This window comes from Palaemon carinicauda, chromosome 4 (assembly GCF_036898095.1).
Source record: "Palaemon carinicauda isolate YSFRI2023 chromosome 4, ASM3689809v2, whole genome shotgun sequence".
Taxonomy (NCBI): domain Eukaryota; kingdom Metazoa; phylum Arthropoda; class Malacostraca; order Decapoda; family Palaemonidae; genus Palaemon; species Palaemon carinicauda.
The window spans coordinates 54698359-54719269 of NC_090728.1; the positions used below are offsets into that span (position 1 = coordinate 54698359).

Here is a 20911-nt window from a genome sequence, read left to right on the forward strand (position 1 = left end):
CCTCTTTCTAAGTTCCTGTTTCCTGAGGATCTTATCAAGGAATTGTCTGCGGCTCTCATTCAGAAGGACACGCATGATCTTGTGGCCTCTTCAGCACGGAAGGCTAAGGTTGCTCCTTCAGTTCCTAGAACTTACCGCACCCCAGTGGCTGATACTCCTGCTACTAGATTTATTCCGCCCTTTCGTGGCAGAGCCCCCAACCGAGGAGGTACCCGCCCAGACGGTCACAGGGGCAGGTCCAAGAAAGGTATCAAGTCTTCGAAAGGCAAACACTGACTCTCCTCCTCTCCAGACAGCTGTAGGAGCCAGACTCAAGATCTTCTGGCAAGCTTGGGAAAGAAGAGGTGCAGACGCCCAGTCTGTCAAGTGGCTAAGGGAGGGTTACAAGATACCATTCTGCCGCAATCCCCCTCTGACCACTTCTCCCATCAACCTCTCTCCCAACTACAAGGAAAAGGACAAGAGGCTAGCGTTACATCAAGAGGTGTCGCTCCTGTTACAGAAGGAGGCAGTGGTGATAGTCCGGGATCATCAATCCCCGGGCTTCTACAACCGTCTCTTTCTGGTGGCCAAGAAGACAGGAGGTTGGAGACCGGTGCTGGACGTCAGTGCGCTCAATGCTTATGTCACCAAGCAGACGTTCACTATGGAGACGACGAAGTCGGTCCTAGCAGCGGTCAGGCAGGAGGACTGGATGGTCTCGTTGGATCTGAAAGACGCTTACTTTCACGTCCCCATTCATCCAGACTCCCAACCTTTTCTGAGATTCGTTTTTGGAAAGGTTGTGTACCAATTCCAAGCCCTGTGTTTTGGCCTAAGCACGGCACCTATGGTGTTTACGCGACTGATGAGGAATCTTGCGAAATTCCTCCACTTGGCGGACATCAGAGCCTCCCTTTATTTAGACGACTGGCTGTTAAGAGCCCCCACAAGTCGTCGCTGTCTGGAGAGTCTCAATTGGACTTTGGACTTGACCAAGGAACTAGGTCTTTTGGTCAACTTAGAAAAGTCCCAGCTTATTCCTTCCCAAACCATCGTTTACCTGGGAATGGAGATTCGGAGTCAAGCTTTTCGGGCTTTTCCGTCGGCCCCAAGAATCAACCAAGCCCTAGAGTGCATTCTGAGCATGCTGAAGAGGAACAGATGCTCGGTGAGACAGTGGATGAGTCTAACAGGGACCCTGTCATCGTTAGCCCTGTTCACCGAGTTAGGGAGACTCCACCTCCGCCCCCTTCAATTCCATCTAGCAGCTCACTGGGACAAGAATATGACGCTCGAAGCGGTCTCTATTCCTGTTACCAAAGAGATGAAGACTACTCTCATGTGGTGGAAGAGCAACATCCTTCTCAAGGAGGGTCTCTCGTTAGCTGTTCAGACCCCCAATCTTCATCTCTATTCGGACGCATCAGACTCGGGCTGGGGCGCGACCTTGGACGGACAGGAATGCTCGGGGACATGGAACAAGGAACAGGAAACGCTTCACATCAATTGCAAGGAGTTGTTGGCAGTACATCTGGCCTTAATGAACTTCAAGTCCCTCCTGCTAAACAAGGTGGTGGAGGTGAACTCCGACAACACCACAGCCTTGGCATACATCTCCAAGCAGGGAGGGACTCATTCGAGGAAGCTATACGAGATCGCAAGGGACCTCCTCATTTGGTCAAGAAGTCTAAACCTCAAGCTGGTAACGAGATTCATTCAGGGCAATATGAATGTCTCGGCAGATCGCCTCAGCAGGAAGGGTCAAGTCATTCCCACAGAATGGACCCTTCACAAGGACGTGTGCAACAGACTTTGGACCTTGTGGGGTCAGCCAACGATAGATCTGTTCGCCACCTCCATGACCAAGAGGCTCCCATTGTACTGTTCCCCAATTCCAGACCCGGCAGCAGTTCACGTGGATGCTTTTCTGCTGGATTGGTCCCATCTCGATCTTTATGCATTCCCGCCGTTCAAGATCATCAACAGAGTTATTCAGAAGTTCGTCTCCCACGAAGGGACACGGCTGACGTTGGTTGCTCCCCTTTGGCCTGCAAGAGAATGGTTCACAGAGGTACTGCAATGGCTGGTCGACGTTCCCAGGACTCTCCCTCTAAGAGTGGACCTTCTACGTCAACCTCACGTAAAGAAGGTACACCCAAGCCTCCACGCTCTTCGTCTGACTGCCTTCAGACTATCGAAAGACTCTCTAGAGCTAGAGGCTTTTCGAAGGAGGCAGCCAGAGCGATTGCCAGAGCAAGGAATCTAGACGTAGTCTTAAGGTTCCTGATGTCTTCTAGATTTGAACCTCTCCAGTCAGCCTCTTTCAAAGACCTTACTCTCAAAACTCTTTTCCTCGTCTGCCTTGCAACAGCCAAAAGAGTTAGTGAGGTTCACGCCTTCAGCAGGAACATAGGATTCACATCCGAAACAGCAACATGTTCCTTACAGCTCGGGTTTTTGGCAAAAAATGAACTTCCTTCACGTCCTTGGCCTAGATCGTTCGAAATTCCTAGCCTCTCCAACATGGTGGGTAACGAGCTAGAGAGAGTTCTTTGCCCTGTCAGAGCTCTAAAGTATTATCTTAAAAGGTCAAAACCTATACGAGGACAATCAGAAGCCTTATGGTGTGCCATCAAGAAACCTTCGATGCCTATGTCCAAAAACGCAGTTTCGTATTACATAAGGCTTCTGATTAGAGAAGCTCATTCTCACATGAAGGATGAAGACCTTGCTTTGCTGAAGGGAAGGACCCACGAAGTGAGAGCTGTAGCTACTTCGATGGCCTTCAAACAGAACCGTTCTCTGCAGAGTATTATGGATGCAACCTATTGGAGGAGCAAGTCAGTGTTTGCATCATTTTATCTCAAAGATGTCCAGTCTCTTTACGAGAACTGCTACACCCTGGGACCATTCGTAGCAGCGAGTGCAGTAGTAGGTGAGGGCTCAGCCACTACATTCCCTTAATCCCATAACCTTTTTTAACCTTTCTCTTGAATGCTTTTATTGTTGTTTTTGGGTTGTTACGGTAGGCTAAGAACCGCATCCTAGTTGATTTGGCGGGTGGTCAATTCGTTCTTGAGAAGCGCCTAGGTTAGAGGTTGTGTAGAGGTCCTTTAGTATGGGTTGCAGCCCTTTATACTTCAGCACCTTAGAGTTGTTCAGCCTCCTAAGAGGAACGCTGCGCTCAGTAAGGAAGACGAACTTATTAAAGGCAGAGTAATGGTTCAAGTCGACTTCCTTACCAGGTACTTATAATTTCATTGTTATTTTGAATAACTGATAATATGAAATACGGGATACTTAGCTTCTTGATATACATGTACACTGGTTTTCACCCACCTCCCTGGGTGTGAATCAGCTACATGATTATCGGGTAAGATTAATATTGAAAAATGTTATTTTCATTAGTAAAATAAATTTTTGAATATACTTACCCGATAATCATGATTTAATTGACCCACCCTTCCTCCCCATAGAGAACCAGTGGACCGAGGAAAAATTGAGGTGGTGTCAACAAGAAGTACTGCAGTACCTGGCCACAGGTGGCGCTGGTGAGTACACCCCCCTCTTGTATAGCGATCGCTGGCGTATCCCGTCCGTAGAATTCTGTCGGGCAACGGAGTTGACAGCTACATGATTATCGGGTAAGTATATTCAAAAATTTATTTTACTAATGAAAATAACATTTTAGGAGTACAGTAACTCTAATTCCCAATGTCAACTTGATAATGGTCATTAAAGCTTGGTAACAGGATAATTTCTTAGTTGTAGGTAGGTGATTAGTGAGATACTTGTAATGCAATTTGCCTTGCAGGAATGCAGCACTTTCTGCATCCACTATTCTGGGCAGATGTCTCCCCTCTATCAGTGACTCTCGCTGTTGAAGCTTTTCCATATGCGTTATTTCATTTCTCATGGTTATTAGGCTTATTTTTTATTACGGGTGTGAGACTTGTTTTATCCAGTAAGAAGAGAGTAAGACTGATTGAATTGCATAGATGTGCAGATGAAATATTGTTCGTGAATGCCTTATGTCACCCAAAATCAGTAGATCTTGTGTGATAGTGTATTGAATTAGCACAGAGCATTCCAGATAACCTGATATTCCTCTGCTCAGGCATAATGAAGATTACCAAGTACTATCATAAATTATAAGCACAGTATATATGGAGCTACTATGTTAATCAGGAAGCTCGGTGAAATCACATACTGTAATACATATTATTCATCCGGAAAAATAATTGTACAAAGTTTAGGTCATTATAGAAATTAAACTGTACACAAAATAAATGTTTCTAAAAATATTTAGAAAAATATTTAAAGGTAAGAATAAAGACAGCTAATGCTGACAATACAAAAAATATAGAAAAAGGAGATAAAGATAATAGGCTAGGTATCTTTTGCCATATCAGCGAGTAATAGGATAATTGCATTTTTCAATATTTAACTTAGCCGGTGATTATAATAGCTGCAACTCTGTTGCTCGACAGAAAACTCTAAAGTAAAACTCGCCAGCGATCGCTACACAGGTTGCGGGTGTGCCCAACAGTGCCATCTGTCGTCCAGATACCCAGTACTCAATGTAAACAAAGACTCAATTTTCTCTCTGTCGTGCTATCGACAAGACGTACTTACTCGCTGTTGCTAAACTGGAGTTTTTTCACAACTAATTGGTGAAGTACATTATTCTAGTTTTGAGCTTTCGCTGTGCAGGGTTTCTCTTCACACAAATCCTTGAACTCTTTTTGATAACGGATTCTTTGTTGATGACTTTTTGATAGTTTTTTGAATTCCCCTTTGACCAATTCAAAATGGCTGACCCTTCACAAGTCCCAAAATTTAGGAAGTGCAATGCTAGGGACTGTTCAAGGCGTCTTCCGAAGGCTTCTCTCGACCCTCGCACTGTTTGTTCCAATTGTCGGGATAAAACCTGTCAATTGGAAGATCGGTGTGAGGAGTGCGTTGGGCTTTCGGAATTCGATTTTATCGAAATCCAAAAGTATACACGTAGGCTAGAGAGAGATAGAGTTAGGAGAAGTTCCTCTCGTTCTATTGATATTTCCTCTCCTCATGCCCCACAACCTATTCCTTCCCCTGTAGTGGTTGCTCCTAATCCCCCTCCTGGCACTCAGGAACCTTCGATGGCTGATATGATGCGTGCCATCCAAGCTCTGGGTGAGAGAGTTGAGTCCCTTGCTAGTGACCGTAATCAACTTATGGCGGATGTGAAGGAGCTGAAGTGCAAAAGTGCAGTGGGAAGTGTTAAAGTGAGTGATAGTGTTGTGGATAGTGTTGCGCTTGAGGGTTCGTCTGTTCGGGCCTGTCGTCCTCCTAGTCCGGGACCTCTTGCAAGCTCCCAAGTCCAGGGGAGAAGCAATGTCGTACGACAAATGGGTTCGAGAGGCTTTAATCAGCGAACAGACGTTCCCTCCGTGGTATCGGGCGTATCTACCCAAGATCGCCCCTGCCTAACTAAGACGAGAGAGCCCATTTATACCTCGTCTTCGGAAGGTGTTTCTCGCAAGAAACCCTGGACCAAGGTCTCACGACCGTTAAAGCGCAAGTCGGTCCCTTCCGCACAAGTCCAACGGCCCAGTTGTAGCCACTGGGTCAGTTCGGACTCGCTGCAGTCATCCGATGACTGCTCACCTCCTAAGAGAGGCAAAGCGGTACCGCTTCAGACAGTTACACCGTCTGTCGCCGCACCTGCTCCTGTAGACCCTAAGTGGTCTCTACTGCAAGACATGCAGTCTAAACTAACGTCTCTTATGCAGGACTTTCGTGCAGAGAAGGTTGCTGCCGCACCAGCTAGTGCAGCTCCTTGCCTACAACCGCCCACACGATCGGTTGTGCGTCCTGTGGACGCTGAGGTAACCTTCTCACGCACACCAGTTGAGAGAGTTCCGCCACCCATGCGTTCCAGTGTGATCTGCCAGCCGCATGTTGACGTTCAGCGACGCACGGAGGTCTCCGTTGACGTTCGTGAGGATCAACAACCGTCAAGAGTTGTTTTGTTTTGACGCGGTGCGTCAACCTCCGCAACCCAGTGTGGTTGCCACTGCTCACCCACATCAGTCCAGACAGTCTGGAGTAGACGCTGTGCGTCCCCGCGCTGCTATGGTTGTTGCCAGCTCACAGACTGGGCAGCAGTTCCATGATGTTGCGTCCGGCTCAGTCACGCATGCACCCGTGCGACCGGACTCAGCTATCCAGCCGTTACCCACTCCGTTGCCGTTCCCTCATCAGTTATCGGATGAGGGACTTTCTGATGATGTTGCTGCACACGTAGATGAACCGCATTCAGAACTGGACGAGCCTAAGTCTACGCAACCCTCTTTGGACTTTAGAAAAGTTTTGGCCCTTTTCAAAGAGATGTTTCCGGACCAGTTTGTTTCTGTGGCTCCGCGTTCTCCTCCGTCAGAGTTTGTGTTAGGCATGCCGTCAACCACTCCTGCCTTTACTAGACTCGTCCTCGCACGCTCGTCGAAGAGAGCTTTGCGGGTTATAGGAGAATGGCTGCAGTCCAAGAAGAGTTTAGGGAAGACAGCTTTTACGTTTCCCCCTGCTAGGCTCTCTTCTAGATCGAGCGTCTGGTATGCCACGGGAGAAGTTCTCGGCTTGAGAGTTCCTGCCTCTGCCCAGGGCGACTTCTCAAGTCTTGTAGACTCTCCCCGCCGCCTTGCCATGAGACGCTCAAAGATATGTTGGTCATCTTCGGACCTGGACCACCTTTTGAAAGGTATCTTTAGAGCCTTCGAAGTTTTTAACTTCTTAGACTGGTGTCTAAGAGCTCTAAGCAGAAAGATATCTCCAACAGAGAAGGAGACTTCCTTGCTCATTATGTCCTGCATGGACAAGGCCGTACGTGATGGGTCTAATGAGCTTGCTGCATCATTTGTGTCCGGAGTCCTTAAGAAGCGTGAAAACCTATGCTCATTCCTTTCAGCTGGAGTTACACCATGCCAGAGATCCGAACTTCTGTTTGCTCCTCTTTCCAAGTGCCTTTTTCCAGAAGACCTGATTAAGGAAATTGCCGCTTCTTTGATACAGAAGGACACTCACGATCTTGTTGCGTCCTCCGCTCGCAAAGCCACCCCTTTGCCTATCTTGTCAGCTAGACCAAGGATGGACACTCCAGCGTCCCGTTTTATTCCGCCCTTTCGTGGCAGAGCCTCCAGCAGAGGAGGTGCTCGTGCCGAAGGGAAACGAGGAAAGAAGAAAGGAACCAAGTCCTTTAAGGGCAGAGTCTGACTGCCAGCTTCTTCAGACAGCAGTGGGAGCCAGACTCAAGAACTTCTGGCAGACCTGGGAAAAGAGAGGCGCAGATGCACAATCTGTGAAGTTGCTCAGAGAGGGGTACAAGATCCCGTTTGTACGGAAACCCCCTCTAGCAACGTCCCCCATCGATCTCTCTCCCAGGTACAGAGAGGAAGACAAGAGACGAGCCTTGAAACAGGAAGTGTCTCTTTTACTAGAGAAGGGAGCGGTGGTCAAAGTCTCGGACCATCAAACCCCGGGATTCTACAACCGACTCTTCTTGGTGTCAAAGAAGACAGGAGGGTGGAGGCCGGTGCTAGACGTCAGTGCGCTGAATGTCTTTGTCACAAAGCAGACGTTCTCCATGGAGACCACAAAGTCGGTTCTAGCAGCGGTCAGAAGGGAAGACTGGATGGTCTCTTTAGACCTAAGGGATGCCTACTTCCACGTCCCCATCCACCCGGACTCCCAACCTTTTCTGAGATTTGTTTTCGAAAAGGTTGTCTACCAGTTTCAAGCCCTGTGCTTTGGCCTAAGCACAGCTCCTCTTGTGTTTACGAGGCTGATGAGGAATTTAGCCAAATTCCTTCATTTAGCGGACATCCGAGCCTCCCTCTATTTGGACGACTGGCTTCTCAGAGCTTCTTCCAGTCGTCGCTGTCTGAAGGACCTAAAGTGGACTCTAGATCTGACCAAGGAATTGGGTCTCCTTGTCAATATGGAAAAGTCACAAGTGGTCCCATCCCAAACTATTGTGTATTTAGGGATGGAGATTCACAGTCTAGCTTTTCGGGCTTTTCCGTCGGCCCCCAGAACAAGCCAAGCCCAGTTATGCATCCAGAACATGCTGAAGAAGGAACGATGTTCAGTCAGGAAGTGGATGAGTCTGATAGGGACGCTATCATCCCTGGAACAGTTTGTGTCATTAGGAAGACTACACCTCCGTCCTCTTCAATATCACCTAGCATTTCACTGGAAAAAGGACAAGACGCTAGAAGCGGTCTCGATCCCCATTTCCGAGAAGATGAAGTCTTGCCTGACGTGGTGGAAGGACAGTATCAGCCTCAGAGAGGGTCTGCCCCTGGCTGTTCAGACTCCCAACCACGTTCTCTTCTCGGACGCATCGGACGTAGGCTGGGGCGCGACATTAGACGGTCGGGAATGTTCGGGAATATGGAACTCGAGTCAAAGGACAATGCATATCAACTGCAAGGAGCTACTGGCAGTACATCTGGCCTTGAAAAGCTTCAGGTCTCTCCTTCAAGGCAAAGTGGTGGAGGTGAACTCGGACAACACCACTGCTTTGGCGTACATCTCCAAGCAAGGAGGGACCCACTCACTGACGTTGTACGAGATCGCAAGGGACCTGCTCATCTGGTCAAAAGGTCTAAACATATCGCTAGTAACGAGGTTCATCCAAGGCAACTTGAATGTCATGGCAGATTGTCTCAGTCGGAAGGGACCAGTAATTCCAACAGAATGGACCCTCCACAAGGATGTATGCAAGAGACTTTGGGCCACTTGGGGCCAACCAACCATAGATCTCTTTGCAACCTCGATGACCAAGAGGCTCCCAATATATTGCTCACCAATCCCGGACCCAGCAGCAGTTCATATAGATGCCTTTCTCCTAGATTGGTCACATCTGGATCTATACGCATTCCCACCGTTCAAGATTGTCAACAAGGTACTGCAGAAGTTCGCCTCTCACGAAGGGACAAGGTTGACGCTAGTTGCTCCCCTCTGGCCCGCGAGAGAATGGTTCACCGAGGTACTTCGATGGCTAGTAGACGTTCCCAGAACTCTTCCTCTAAGGGTGGACCTTCTACGTCAGCCACACGTAAAGAAGGTACACCAAAGCCTCCACGCTCTTCGTCTGACTGCCTTCAGACTATCGAAAGACTCTCGAGAGCTAGAGGCTTTTCGAAGGAGGCAGCCAGGGCGATTGCTAGAGCAAGGAGAACATCCACCCTTAGAGTCTACCAATCGAAGTGGGAAGTCTTCCGAAACTGGTGCAAGTCAGTATCTGTATCCTCGACCAGTACCTCTGTAATTCAAATAGCTGACTTCCTCTTATACCTGAGGAAAGAACGATCACTTTCAGCTCCCACTATCAAGGGTTACAGAAGCATGTTGGCATCAGTCTTCCGTCACAGAGGCTTAGATCTTTCCAACAATAAAGATCTACAGGACCTCCTTAAGTCTTTTGAGACCACGAAGGAGCGTCGTTTGGTTACGCCTGGTTGGAATTTAGACGTGGTACTAAGATTCCTCATGTCAGACAGGTTCGAGCCGCTACAATCAGCCTCCCTGAAAGATCTCACCTTAAAGACTCTTTTCCTGGTATGCTTAGCCACAGCTAAAAGAGTCAGTGAGATTCATGCCTTCAGCAAGAACATCGGATTTTCGTCAGAAAAGGCTACATGTTCACTACAACTTGGTTTTCTGGCCAAAAACGAGCTGCCTTCTCGACCTTGGCCGAAATCGTTCGATATTCCCAGCTTATCGGATATGGTTGGCAATGAACTAGAAAGAGTCTTATGCCCTGTGAGAGCTCTTAAGTTCTATTTAAAACGAACTAAACCTTTACGAGGCCTTTCTGAAGCTTTATGGTGTTCAGTTAAGAAACCATCTTTGCCTATGTCAAAGAATGCTTTATCCTATTTTATCAGACTGTTAATACGAGAAGCTCATTCCCATCTGAGTGAGGAAGACCAAGCATTGCTGAAGGTAAGGACACACGAAGTTAGAGCTGTCGCAACTTCCGTGGCCTTTAAACAAAATAGATCTCTGCGAAGTATAATGGACGCAACCTATTGGAGAAGCAAGTCAGTGTTCGCGTCTTTTTATCTTAAGGATGTCCAGTCTCTTTACGAGGACTGCTACACACTGGGACCATTCGTAGCAGCGAGTGCAGTAGTGGGTGAGGGCTCAACCACTACAATTCCCTAATTCCATAACCTTTTAATCTTTCTCTTGAAATGTTTTTATTGTTGTTTTTTGGGTTGTCCGGAAGGCTAAGAAGCCTTTCGCATCCTGGTTGATTTAGCGGGTGGTCAAAGTCATTTCTTGAGAGCGCCTAGATTAGGGGTTTTGATGAGGTCCTGTTGTATGGGTTGCAACCCTTGATACTTCAGATCCTAGGGGTCGATCAGCATCCTAAGAGGATCGCGAGGCAGGCTCCGTAAGGAAGACGTACTTAAAAAGGCAGAGTAATTGTTCAAGTCGACTTCCTTACCAGGTACCTATTTATTTTGTTTTTGTTATTTTGATAACTTCTAAAATGAAATAAAAACTCTTAGCTCATAATAATGTAAACATATATTGCTGGTCTCTACCCACCCCCCTGGGTGTGAATCAGCTATTATAATCACCGGCTAAGTTAAATATTGAAAAATGTTATTTTGATAATAAAATAAATTTTTGAATATACTTACCCGGTGATTATAAATTAAAGGACCCTCCCTTCCTCCCCAATAGAGACGCAGTGGAACGAGGAGAAAATTGAGTCTTTGTTTACATTGAGTACTGGGTATCTGGACGACAGATGGCGCTGTTGGGCACACCCGCAACCTGTGTAGCGATCGCTGGCGAGTTTTACCTTAGAGTTTTCTGTCGAGCAACAGAGTTGCAGCTATTATAATCACCGGGTAAGTATATTCAAAAATTTATTTTATTATAAAAATAACATATTTCAAAACTTACTCAGTGCAGTAGTATTTAAATTTATTATAAAGTAAGTGCTAGTCAAATGCCCTGCAAAGAGTAAAAAGCTGAGAAAATAAAACCCTTATTACCTAAAACGTTTAAGGTTAGCAGTGACTTAAATACAAAGTAAAAATTAACTAGGCATTGAGTTCTTTAAGCTTATGAACAGCAAATCTGCTGGCTGACACACAAGAAGTAAAACAGTTAGCCATCTTAACCTTGAGGCTCTAGATGTGTATAGACCATCCTATCAGCTTTCACCAACTTTCTTTCTCCTCTTTAGCAATTTGGCATATTGAGTCTTGTGAATGAAAGCATAGGGCTTTGTTATTAGGAATACCTGTATGTTATTTAAATTGATTTTTATAGTTAATTCACTTGCTTAGTTTTGTTTATAAGTGAATCCATGTCTTTCAGATTGCTGATCGTCACTTAAGTAACTTTGAATTGTATCTTCGTAAAGGAGACTTTGGGAAGAGCTTTTCAAGCTTGTCCTCTGCTCTGTCTACTTTGCCAAGTCTTAAGGAACTCTATTATTCATCATTTTTGGAAGTTTTTGGTGAGTACTGTAATTTATTAAAGATTAATTTATTCCAACACAGAGTACTTACCTCGAACTAATTTCTTAGGAGTATCTGGGATCTCCTCCCATCCGACCAGAGTATTGTGTACAAAATTGGAAGGAGGTTATGTTTTCTCCCCTGTTTGTGTGTGTGTTTGTTTGTGAACAGCTTCCTGGCCATAATTTTAATTGTAGAGTAATAAAACTTGCAGGGATTAACTGTCATGTGAAAAGCTGGAAATGATTAAATTTTGGAAGGTCAAGATCAAAGGTCAAGGTTACCGTCAAGTAAAATAACTAATTTATGTAATCAGCCATAAGTTTGGACATCGTTGTCACAGCGACTTCTAACTTGGTTCATATTTGAGTGTTTGAAAATCCATGCCAATTAATACATGTTAAGGTGAAAGGTCAAGGTCAAGTTGAGCAAAAGGTCAAGAAATAAGCTGCTGCGGCGGAAGTCTGATCTCTACTGAGTGTCCCTCTAGTTTATTCTAAAAACTAGATACTGTAGGTACACAATCTGCAGATGATGTAGCTAAAACAATGAGCATAGTAATAATGATAATAGTTTCTATACTTAACAAGAATTTTTTTATTTATGAACCTCCCCTGATGATCATATTGCTTCTCTCAGAGAAAGCTTGGTTTTATTGACAATTTAAGTTAGAGTGCATATTAGAAGTGTAGCACAGTGCTGAAAAATTTGTAGGAATCTGTCTTTAGTAAAAGTTTTGGTTGCAGATTAGAGCTTAACCAAAGCAGCATAGTCTAAGGAGTATCTTAAAGAATCCGTTTTCTCTTATTAACTTACTGGCCCTTTGTTACCATAATAGTGGCTGGTGATATTTTAATAAAAGTGGGTTTTCTTTCAGTTGTATTGATGGATTAATTTAATTAGTCTTAGAGGTGTTTAGAATAACTTCACAGTAGTAGTAACATTTTAGTACCAAGGCACTACACAATGAGAAGAGTCTGGTGTATGATTGATTATTTTCTTTTAGACTTAGAGACTTCCTATCTCTTTCCTTCATGACCTTCCTCCATCAGTGTGTGAGTCATCAATATGAATGTTAGGGGGAGGTTAAAAGAAACATATTGAAATAAGAAAGAAAATTATTTCCTTACAGTTAAACTAAGAAAAAAAATATTTTTTGTGATGTTCATGTGCATACCAGTATTAGTTTTGATGTCGAGACTAAATTAGGTTGACATTGACAGCAAGATGTCACCTTGGTGGACAAGAGGAGTGGCATCTTGAAGGGAGGAAAATGGAAATTTTTTTTTTGTGTTTTTGGGTAACAACGATATTGAATCTGGTTATGGGGTCAAAACGATATTGACATTTGGTGAGTATAGAAGTAACAGATTTTATTATTAAGATTAAATTTTTCTATGTGAAATGATGGTACTACTGCCCTTGATTTTTCATTACTGTACTTTAACCCTTTTACCCCTAGGCTATTTGGAACTTTCCAGCCCTTAACCCCCAGGCGTTTTTTTTTTTTTTTTTTTTTTTTTTTTTTCTAAGCACATTTTGCAATATATATTTTGTAAATTGCTGTAACAGCCTTAATTTTTGTCATAGAGAGGTCAGGTTGGTCTCATTCTTTTGGAAAATGCCTGAATTTTCTCATAAAGTTATCAGAAATATGCAAAAAAAAATGTAAATACCAGTTTTTTTGCAAGGACGTACCAGTACGTCCATGGGGGTAAAGGGATGAGTTTTGTGAAACTAACCAGTACGTCCATTGGGGGTAAAAGGGTTAAGTGCATAGATAATTACTAAAAGTCTAAGCGTATGATCAGGTTTGTTGTATATATATAGGTCAAGGAATTAAGTCAGCATCTTGACCTTCATTAGTTTGTTATAGCATGGTTTGTACAAATCTGGATTTGGTAATCTTTTATCATTTTGAAGATGAATTAATATATCCTTTGGTTTCAGAGCCATGGAGCACTGCTGTTGAAGAGGATCAGGGTTTCCAGGAGGCTGTAAAACTGTACGAAGTAGCTCTGAAACATTATCCAGATTCGCCAGATGTAAATTATCTGCTTGCAAAAATTTTGTACAGGTACATTTGAATTGAAATTTTTATAAAAGTGAATTTGGCTACTCCCCATGCAAGGGATAGTTGTAAGCTATAGTTAGTCATTTGATATATTTAGAACCCACCATAACACATTTGAATTTTTATATAGTATTCAGGAGTATTATTTTCTCAACAAAGAATTCTTTTGGTTATATTTTTTAGGAAATTTTAATGTAGTGCTTTACTATAAAAGTCTTATTACAATGGGTTGTGGGACTTATTCTTGGTAGTATTAGCTTCCTTTAATTTGTTAAAGCCTTCCATTGAGTTTTGTTGAATCGAAAGTGCATCATGTCTCTGGATACATGGCGCACATTATTTCGCGAGTGTCTAAATGGAAGGGGAAGTCACTATTGTGATGAGGTAGCTCCTCTTTTGGTGGCTGTAGATCAGGGGATCAAGCCCTCCCTTCTTTGGGATGTGTGCACAGCTGACACATCAGGTCTACTTTGTCTCCTCAACCAGGCTCAGGCTAAAGGTTTGCTGACGTCCAAATTAGCTTTGGTAGAACTTGATTTAGATGTGTTGATTGTGAATGTCGAAGCCTTAATGCAAACTCTTCACAGCATTACAAGTGCCAGTCCAACTTGGTTAATTGATATTAGTGAAGCAACACCAAAAGTTTCCAGTAGTGAAAATCACCAGAAATTCCGTGTTCACCTCAACTCTCTCATTTCTCAGCTAGGAATACATGATAGTAAAACATCAGGTGCGTCTGAAAATTCAACCAAAATGGAATCCCAGGGTGAGGGTGGTAGTAGTAATGATAACAGGAGCTCCAGTGGTGCAAATGTAGAAGCTAGCCAGTCCACTGCCTCTGCCAATTCATCAGTAGTTAAAGCAATCCAAGTTAAGTTACCGAGTGATACTAATTTAAGTACGGTATTCGGATGTATGTTAGGTTATCCTCATATTTATTGGTGGGAAGGTGATTCAGATGGTAAAAGCTTATCAGGAATGCCTCTGAAAGTATTCAAGTTCAGCGCAAATTGTTCCATTGATGGATCACTGATTGAACTGTTTTCATTTAGCATCCCAGAAGAAATGGAAAATGAACTCCGTCCAGGTATTGAACTCTGGGGTAATATAATGAACATGAAAGTAGAGGAAGCCGGTAGCTTTTCCAGTGCTAAATTTAAGTGCGATTCTGTTTTATGTCTTTCCGTTGCTTTATAGTTTTCCTTTTGTGGGTTATTGTTATTTTTGGACTTTGATTCTTTGTTCTTTTTAATCCTGTACAAATAAAGGTTGTAGAATATAATTTTTTCCAGATTGTTTAATGGAAGATTTTGATAGACTTTAGTCCATGTCTGCAGTTAAAGAATCTGCTTATCATTCTTCAGTAGGGAAACAGAGTAGCTTCTATCTAGGAATTTAAATTTTATAAGCTTTTTATATTTAATTTACAAGATTTTTTTATCGTCAAAACATATTGTCTCTTATAAATACTGATTAAATTTAAAGTCTCAAATCCTGAATTTAAGTTGTTATAATGGTCATAAGAATTTTCAGCTTTTATTACTTGAAAAAATGCAAGATATTTATGCGACCTAGGCGTGAACCAAACTTCCAAAAGCCTCTTAGAAAGGATAAGCCTTTTTCTTTATTTTAGCTGTCAAATTTAGGTTACAATCAGTTCCGATTTCTATTTTTATAGATCCTTCAATATTCATAAATATCACTACGCTCTTTTAAGAAAAGTTTTTGTCTCTAGCAATTTCTTTTGCATATTTAAATTTATATTACACTTATTCAATTTCATAAGTCCTAAATATTGAAACTTTAGCCATAAAGTATGCTATGCTTCAACAAGAAAACTTCAAGCTGAACATTGGAATTTTAACTGATCTCTTACCAAGCTTTCTAAGGAATGGTTTGCTGACAAAAAAAAAGAAAAATTTATACTTTTTACTATGTAGGATTATTATCACTGGAATTTTTCTGTTATCTAAGATTACTGTATATATTTAGTGTAATTTAATGATGGTTTACGTTCACCAGCGGCTTTAATAAACTTCAGTTTCTGAGTTTGTTAGTTCAGGTATGTCATGAAGCCCATCCATTTCCACTTTTTGAAGCTGAATAGCAGTGAAAATTATTATTAAGGAAGCTAAGCTTTTTGTCATAAAGATTGAGATCTGTTGAAACTAGTCAAAGTCACCATAGTGATATAAAGTTTTCCTTTACAACCAAAGCAGAACCAGGTTTGGATGTGGAATTGGGATATCCTTGCCTAAGGTTCATGCCAGACTAGAGGAGTATTGGCAGGCTCTCTATAGCTCAAATTGACTTGACCGTAATTCTTTTTGCCTTGGTGTGAGGAGCTCTTTAGTTTTTTAAACGTGAGCCGTTTTTGATAAATCTCCCCTGGTTTTTATTTTTATAAGATGCTTTTGTAGCTAAAAATAAGTCAGGAAGTAAGGTGTGATATGATCAGTTAAGTGATTGGAAAGGTAACTTTTTTTATTTACTGTATTAAAAATTGAAAACTAATTTGAACAAAGGTCTACAAGAAAAAAGACAGTGTTTATTTATCATTGATGATTGCCTATTCTGTCAATGGGATGGGAAATGAAGAGGACCTACCCTAATTTGGATGAACATAGGTCTTCACCATGGACTACAGCTTTCATTTGTTCTGGTAGGCAATAAGAATTAGGTTTATTCTTCATGCCCCGTCATTTGTACATGCATAGAAATACTATGCCCATTTTTAGGAGGCACAATCTGCATTGTACCTTGTGAGTTATGGCGTACACTGCAGTAATGAAAATTCCATGCTGCATTCTTTCCCCCATATTTTACTGCTTTCCGACTTTCAATTTGAATTATTTGCTCTAGATCTTACTCCACCTAGCTGACCAACTTCTTAAACTCGGCCCTGCTCTAGTTTCCATCTATTGATTTAGGAGGATTTGGGATAAACCCCTAAGTCCTGAAATATGAATTAAGGTCTGGGTAAGCTGTTATATCTTTATATTTGTGGTGTAGAAGTTCATGTGAGCATATTTCCTTTACTGTATCTTTTAAGTACACTGAACAATTAAGTGTTCTTTAACAGCTGGATATAACATAGAGCCAATTCAGCCCAATCTTTGGCATCTGAGATTTGTTTTCAAATCTGTTGTTCCTTTGAACACTTCTGTAGGATTATATTTTAAGAGCTCATTTTACCTAAAGTATATCATAGTTTCCATTATTAAATTTTGAAATTTTGTTTTTCATTAGGAATTGCTTTCACAGTTTAACATCAGAAAGTGGCTTTTTCAGCTGCCTTTTTTTTTAGTAAAATTTCCAGGATAGGTTTTCTGTACATTTATTAAATATGTTAAGTTGAGCTAATTGATGCTAATATGGAAGATACTACTCTCTTTGTCACAAATATCTTAAATTTATTAATTTTACTGTTCCGCCTGAAAACAGGAACTTTCTTATTTTGAGGTTAGAATAGACAAGAGTACTCTATAGTTGTTTTCTTACCAAGGGGCTGATTTGTCATCATCTTGGTTTTGTGCTCAATACCTGAACCTATAGCCATGTGAAAGATTCATGTGAGCTCATCAGGAACTTGCAAAAGGGTCCTTTTTTTTTTTTTTTTTAAGTCCTTTTCTTATCGATTAAACTATTTCTTTCCATGAAAGTACCCTTATATAAAGCTTGGATGCGAATGTTATTTTTTTCCCCTCAAACTTGGTACATATGACTTTGAGAATATTTTGTAATATTTTCATTAGATCTTAGGATACTCGGTGAGATGCAGTTTCTACTTATACCAAACTGTTAGGTTAGATTTGAATGGTATAGTAGAAAATGTTCATGTACTTTTTCTTTACATGGGTTTCATGAATATGGTTCCATTAATTGTTTCCCCTCTCGGTAATGTTCTGCCAGTAAAATGGACATTTGTGTAGTTGAACATAGAAGAATGCATGGAAGATATTATGATATCATGAGATGCACAGACTTTCAGAAAATAAATAGAGGAAGATATTTGTAATGCCTGAATGGAGTGAGTAAAACCGTGAACGAAGAAACCTATTGAGAGTAAGAGGAAAGAAATTAGTTTTTATTACATCTAGAATGATTTGATCATGATTCTAGACCTTGTTAACTAAACTTTATCTCTTGGAAACTCTAGGGGAGAACTACACCATACACAATTAAACCCAACCTTAGTATTAAACATGTTTTATATGCGCTGATCACTCAAAGTGATAGACTGGGTATGTACAAAAATTTAGTAGTTTTACAGATATTTGGTGAAGGCCTTTTCAAGGCCACTGAGGTGTAATGAATTGACAACAGTAAAGTGAAGTGTAGTACTAACATTAAGATTTTGTTACTTGACCAGTTTTATTATTGTGAAATTATACAGTGTAGGTGTTAGTCATCTATAATTTTATTTTTTCTTTCAAAGATGAAGTTGAAACCACGGTTAATACAATGTCATGCTAAAGGCAGCAAACATTGAAAATAAATTACTAAACTTCCAAGAAATATCTGATTATGATTAGAAATGTTATTGAATCAAAACTGGAAATTATTTTTGAGGAATCATATTGAATGAAACAACTTGAAAGTTGTCAGACATTCAGGGATAGATGATGATAATATACCACAGTGGGAGGGAGATATTAATAGCCTGTCTTAATATTCAGGGACTGTCATACAGTATTTTGTGTGCTAATGTATTTTCCTGGCTTATCCAAAAGGGAGAGCATGTTAACTCCATGACACTTTAGTGGACTACAGAGATTTTTACTGTCGCCGAAGACAGTGTAATTCAAATAGGCTACAGGATCTGTTAGAAGATAGAGCTTTGCATTTTTATTTTTAAAATATTGTAAGAAACATGTTTTCCATTCTCATTATTAATAGTACTTTATTCGTTTATCAATACGTTTATTTCAGATTTGAAATGTACATTGCTAAATCATAGGTATTGTAATTTTGATGTTTTTTTGTTCGGTGAATGTGTTATTTTAAGATAAACTGTACGTTTCTTACATATGAATCGATGTGATACATTTTTTATTTTGCTTTTCAGTATTGTAGAAATTTTGTGTTACATTTTCCTTTTAGTGATGTTTCTTGGTTTCTTAAATTTAAGCTTTGGTACTATAAGACGATTGGTAAGGGTTCGTAATTTTTGTATTTTAAGATATATTCATGTCAAAGAATATATCCCAGTAGGTTTTGCATTTATAGTTAGTTCATGTATGTACAGTGAACAGTACAGTAGATATGAATTTAAAATTAACATGATTTTATATTATCAGGTGCAGGTATTTATATCCAAAAAATGGTCAAGAACATTAAACAAAATAAACGTCTGATAAATGTTGAGTTTTATTTACCTGGGTTTTTGCAGACATGGAAGTATATATGAAGCTTGGAGTTACGCTTGTTTGTCACATAGCGAGTGTACTCAAGATCCTAATGCCCAAGAAACACGCGGTCGCCTGGCGAATGCCCTAATTGATAGGTGGCATTTGCCGATGTTAAATGATGTTCAAAGAAATTGTTCCTTTAAATGTGCAATTGAAGCAGCTATAAAGGAAGGTTATGATGAAGTACTTGATATAGGTTCTGGAACAAACTTGCTAAGGTAAGTTGGTTTCCTTGTGTAATGTTGCAATGCTTTTAATTGACCAGTTTGATCCTTTAAACACCAAACATGATGGGATTCGTTTATCTTTTATCTTCATATCTATGCTGAATACAGTATCTGATGATTTTTGTTTGCTATTTAATGGTTTTGAGTTACTATTGATTATTTTATGGCATTTACATGAAAGAAAATCCTTTTGAAGTAGTTTTAAAATATTTTTAGCTCCATGATGCCTTATCTTTTTAATCAAAATCTGTTATGGATATCCCTTTTCATATATTACACGCTCCAATTTTTTTTAAATATAGAAGACCCTTCACTATTTTCATGACCATAAGAATGTGTAGAGATCATAAATGTTTGACAAGGGTTGATTTATAATGTCTTGTAGTAATAATGTCCTTTCATCTGCTCGTATGTTATGTTGTGCCACAGCTTCACTTCTGCTATACTGTAACAAGGATTTATTTCTATGAACCTAAACCGATGTTTGGATTACTTCCTCTCGGGAAACTTGGTGCTATTGAATTTTACTGATAAAATTTTGAAATTTTCCATTTTCCTTAGTGGTTAAAGGGAATAAGCAAGGTTTGGACACGCCATAGATTCCGTCTTTTCAGTCAGTGGATCGCATTGGTCTGACACAACACATTCTTTAGGTTGTCTTCTAATGGATTTATGATTATTCAAGGGAATGGTTTCTGGGCAATCATGATCCATATTCTCTATGTCTTGTGTCGGGGACAGTACAATCTTTTGATTTAGATAACCATTGTGAGGAGTGCAAAGGCCTCACTACTACTCTCATGGAAAGTAACTTTCTCTGGTTGTCGACTAAATTAACATTCCAACCACAAAAGGAAACTTGCTTTTAGTTCAGGGGGAAATCAAAGAAGACTAGTCTAATTAATAGTAGGGATAATGACGATAATGATAAGCCAGCGCAGAACTCATAATAAAACCTAACCAATCAACTTTTGATATTTATGAGCTTCAAAAACTCTTAACTTCTTTAGCATTTGTGAAAGCTCAGAAAGCCAGTGTCTTTTCACTTAAAGATGGTAATTTTGTTCTTACCTGCCTGGCTGCTAACCATAACCTGACTTCTTAAGTTATTGGTAATAGTGTTTCAATCATTAAGGGTTCTGATGATGCACAGCGAGTTAACAGATTTGATATCCTCTAAGAGCCTCGTATTCTTTACTTTAGACCCTTCTGCTGCTAAACCCTCTCATTTCTGCAATCCTAGTCACTTTTAGATAACTAGATTGTGAAGCAAAAGACTGAATTTGTATTCTTGATTCTAATATCCTTTCACTCACTGAAGTAAGCACTTTTAATCAACCTTGTATTTTATATATGGATGGGGTGGCATATTGTGTGATTCCCTTAGAACTGAAATTTTTAGGCAAACTTTATTGGTTGCATCATGTTTCAGATGGCAGTGCGCATTGTTCGCCTGCAAACTGGTCCACTAGCTTATTACGGTTTAACTGTAACAGGGTAAATGTAGGCACTATTACTTCTACTGAAAAGGAATACATTTTAACCATAAAAGAAACCCTTTCTAGTATAAGTTGGGGCTACCCTTAAATCTGCACTCTTTGGTATAGATTCAACAGTTCCTCTTTTACTTAACCAGACGGCCCTGTCACTCATTGTCCAAAGGAGAAGGCAACACTTTTGGATATTTTTTAA

The 20911-nt window shown here is 40.9% G+C and overlaps 1 protein-coding gene across 2 annotated transcripts in view; it reads left to right on the plus strand.

Annotated features, from left to right (window-relative positions):
• Positions 1-20911, plus strand: part of LOC137639965 (protein arginine N-methyltransferase 9-like) — a 54474-nt gene that overhangs the window by 11245 nt on the left and 22318 nt on the right. Inside the window, exons 3-5 of one of the 2 annotated variants that reach the window (XM_068372287.1) lie at positions 11365-11506; positions 13458-13584; positions 18974-19210. In XM_068372287.1, the coding sequence (XP_068228388.1) occupies positions 11365-11506; positions 13458-13584; positions 18974-19210 (506 nt within the window). The remainder of the gene's footprint in view (positions 1-11364; positions 11507-13457; positions 13585-18973; positions 19211-20911) is intronic. The other variant, XM_068372288.1, reaches the window with a different exon arrangement.